Here is a 4,059-nt window from a genome sequence, read left to right on the forward strand (position 1 = left end):
TTCATGTTTCAACTTGTTATTTGTGTATCTACGAACTTGACCTATCAAATCTATGGGGACCATGCTTGTACGGATTTGAAAGGTTGGTACCTATGTGTCACGAATAGTAACTTGAAGAAATGAATGTCACACTTAAACAAAATTGGAGATTGGGGTGGAATTTATAAACACTGGAAGGGCACTTTTGGTGTATCACCTATCTTCCAGCACTCCGTGCCTATGGCAACATTTAAATACAATTGAGACTCTTTTTCAGATCCGCAGAATCTGCTTTAAACGAGAAATGAAAAAATCAAGTCGCTTTCAAGTTGTGAAATCTGAACCTTCAATTGCTGTCTGCTCTCTCTCTCTCTCCAAGTTACACTACCTATTACATTCACATTTTTAGAGAGAGAAAAAAATCTTACTCTAACGCATCCATCTCGCGAATCTGCGCCATTTCCTTAGTCTTCACTCAAATAATCAGGTAATTTCTGTTCAACTTCGATTTTATTTTCTGTCCTTTTTCTTGTTTAATGAGTATATCGTCCTAGTTCTTTTTGAATGTGAGTGTATATTTTGTTTAAGTTTTCAGTTTTTTGTTTTTTATGTGATTTGAATAGATCTGAAGAAACTGAAGAGTTAGAGGGTGGTGCTTGTGCATACAGACAAATACATATTTATGTTCGATGTATGGGTCGTGTTTACTGAATTCAATGTTGATCTGCTCAGATTCTGGTGGTTATGGAGAAGATCTAAATTTTCTCATCGTTTCGTAGTATTGGAAACCCAATTTCAGTTTTTTCTTTTTTTAAATTATCTTAGAAATTAAGATCTGTGAATCGGGAAGAAGTTGGACAAACTGATAGATCTAGGTGAATTAACGGAGATGGAGACTTTAGTTGCTGTTGCTCATCATAGGAATCATCATCAATATTATGGTAGAAATTGTGGGCAGGGACCGGCTCGATTTGGGTCCCTGCCTAGTGGTAATTCTCATGGGGGCGTCAATTGCCGTGCTTTCCAGTCCGGTGCAGGGTTACTTCCAGACCTGCGTAATTCTTGCACGACAACCCCTGTTACCGAAAGGGAGTTTTCCAATTCATTTTCACCCAAAACCCCGTCAACTTTTGTTAATGAAGACCACAAAAGCTCGAAAAAGAACTCGAAAAGTAGTGTGATTCCAATCCCAATTGAGATCACGTTTGATAACAAAGACGGGGGTTGTGAGGATAATTTTCATTTCTCTGAACGTTGGGCTGGACCTGCTTATTCTTGCTCACCTCCCCCGAGTTCTTTGCCCATGCCGAAATTTTCACTCCGGTCAAAAAGGGCGGTTTCACTTGACTTGCACACAGCATCCCCTGAATTTGATTTGCCGCCTATGGCTAAATCTGCTCCTGCTTCCCCAACCAGGGGGCATAGTTTCTCATCTACTGATCTGTTTGATACTGCTGACTCTGCGACTAAGACCCTTCGTCGCATCCTCAATCTTGATATCTCTGATGAATGATGTGCTGGGAGCGGTCAGCGCTCCTGTGAATAAGGGAACTGGTTTAGTTTGCAAAGTCAGTTATTAGGATATGTATAGATATAATGAATAAAGTACATTTGCAGCACAACTTGCTTGTAGTGGTTTTGTTAGGTTTGCGGAAATTGTAGTGATGGTGGTGTGCAAGAGCTGTAATGGCTGGTTGGTTGACTATCTTTAGATATCTGAACAGTTGATATGGTGGTTTGCTTGGGCACAGTAGAATTTCTTTTTTGTTTCTTGAACATGGATATTAATGATGCAAAGGTACTGGAAGCAGAAGTGATAATTGATGACTGGCAATCCATTGAAATGGTGACGGATAGTCGGCATGGTTACCAAATTGACTGCTTAATCATCTGTTCTGCTCAGAGGAGGCTGCATTCTGTTTGATCATGACACATTGATTTCCATACCTCGAGTTTATCTTCCTTGTAGCATTGTTCATTCTGTTAACTTATTTCCCCTCGTTTTCAGTTAAGAATTAGATTTTTAGTCATATACAAGTTGTACATACTATATGATCCTAATCTGATAAGTTTGATAGGATTTTGTCTCATCTCTCTGTTAACCAATTCTCCCAGCCTGATATTTGATTTAGCCTCTTCTATGATTGCCTTTGTTCGCTTCAGTTTAAATATCAACATACTGGGCTTCTTATTTGTACCTTCGTTTATGGATGTCTGAATTAGCTTGATTTCATTCAATCTTCTTACCTCCTTTATCCTGTTCACTTCTCTTCTTTTTTCTCTAGCTTTTCAAATAGGATCTGACTTGAGTCTTTGCTCTGCAAAGATGTGGCTTTCCCTTTACCATCTTTTCTGATTTTTTAAAAAGAAATATGGGAAGGAAAGTAGAGATAAATGTGTCTCAGTTCTTCTCTTAGTTCTTAGGCTCGATTCATGTCGAGCTCTTCTTGCAAGCCCCCCCATGTCTGTCCTTTGTTGCCCACTGTTGTTGGGAGGGGGTTTCTCCACCTCTCTTTTTAAAGCCATTCGTCATTGGAGATTGTTGACCATACCAAGCTGTTCACAGGTAATTTTTTCTGGTTTTCACTGTCTTTTTATGATGATATTGTATCATGAATGTCTTCACTAACGTTTTGTTTTACATTTTACCAGTTCTGGCTACGAGCTAATTGAAGAAGAATCTGCAGGAGTTGTCTGCAAAGCTTGTCGTATTATTCTTGCACCGTACTTTTGGTTCTGTTTGTTATAGTGAGTCTGTTGGGAAATGTTACGCATTTTGTTTCGTGGATCTTCAGGATGTTGGTTTTGCTCCGTTTACTTTGTTGTTTGAAACACCATACTAGTCATGGGCAAAGTCTCTAGTGTTTTATATTGTCTCGTCTCAAGTTTGTTGGAAAATGTCGTTTTGGACAAAACTTGAAACACATGAAGCTCTTATTGTTATTGCTTATCTTTTTCTGTGCTTCCCCAACTACATCTTATCAATTAATCGAATATTGAGAATTCTTTATTCTATTATTGTATGAAGGGGTTATATGTAAGTGAATGCATAGATTTCATGTTCTTGTGATCAATGGTTTTAAGGCATGCAACCTCACCACATGCCTATAATTTGATAGTGTCCTGCTACATGTATATTACCTTTGACATCATTCTTTACATTTTATCATGTGGCATCATCAACATTAATTTTGAATCTTCAAATTACATCAATGCACTGTCATCCTCCACTTGAGGGGATGTGATGTTGGATGTACACAATTCAATTTGATAATTGTTCTGTTATTTTCAGAATGTAATTTGGATTGTACCATTTTTACACTCATTTTTTTACACCTTTGTTGACACTTGAATTGTTGTCAACAAATGATTGGATGATTTATTAGTATAACTTTTTATTTTTTAATATTTTTGGTCAAAAGCAATGATTTACGAAGCATGATTATAACTGAGTATTATTTCGTTTCATATTTGGTTTGGTCCCCTGGCGTTGGTCCTGACACAAGGTTAGATTTAAATTTGGATTAGCAAATGCCCACTGACACCAAATATTGTGTATTTATATTTAGTTCATGTTTGGTTTGGTTAGGTTAAAAATCAGATTTTTAATAAATTTTAATAAAAATTGATGAAACGTGTAACTAAGAAGTCCATAAAAGTAGTGAATTTAAATGAACTTGTGAATAAAAATGAGCTTTGAGGAGAAATGAATTTTAGATGAAGGTTAAACAGAGCCTTGATTGAGTTTTGAAATTTTCTCTAGGACACGTTGCTTTTATTATTTACTTGAAGCAGTTCATTTAATCAGCCAATGCTGGAGATGATAATCATTCGGATGATCCTCATCGGCATAAAAATTACAATGCGACAACAAGAGCAATATTTATGTATGGATGTATATATAAATATATAACGATGATATAACGGTTCTCTATTTCGTGTAATGAAATATAGAACACCACCATAAATTCAAAGAGAGCTCTGATTTGCTTAGCCATAAATTCAGCATTCTTTCAATTAGGGTTGTTGACATGTCAACAAATAAAGACAAATGAGGCGTGCTACTTGGACAAGGAGTTG

The 4,059-nt window shown here is 36.8% G+C and overlaps 1 protein-coding gene across 1 annotated transcript; it reads left to right on the forward strand.

Moving 5' to 3' along the window:
- The first annotated feature begins 265 nt into the window (after positions 1-265).
- Positions 266-2,994, forward strand: LOC111411801. The gene is made up of 3 exons (XM_023042403.1): positions 266-466; positions 603-2,545; positions 2,632-2,994. The coding sequence occupies exon 2, from the start codon at positions 869-871 to the stop codon at positions 1,490-1,492; it is 624 nt and encodes a 207-aa protein (XP_022898171.1). The 5' UTR covers positions 266-466; positions 603-868; the 3' UTR covers positions 1,493-2,545; positions 2,632-2,994.
- The last annotated feature ends 1,065 nt before the right edge of the window (positions 2,995-4,059 follow it).

The sequence above is a fragment of the Olea europaea genome, chromosome 16 (genome assembly GCF_002742605.1).
Source record: "Olea europaea var. sylvestris chromosome 16, O_europaea_v1, whole genome shotgun sequence".
Taxonomy (NCBI): Eukaryota; Viridiplantae; Streptophyta; class Magnoliopsida; order Lamiales; family Oleaceae; genus Olea; species Olea europaea.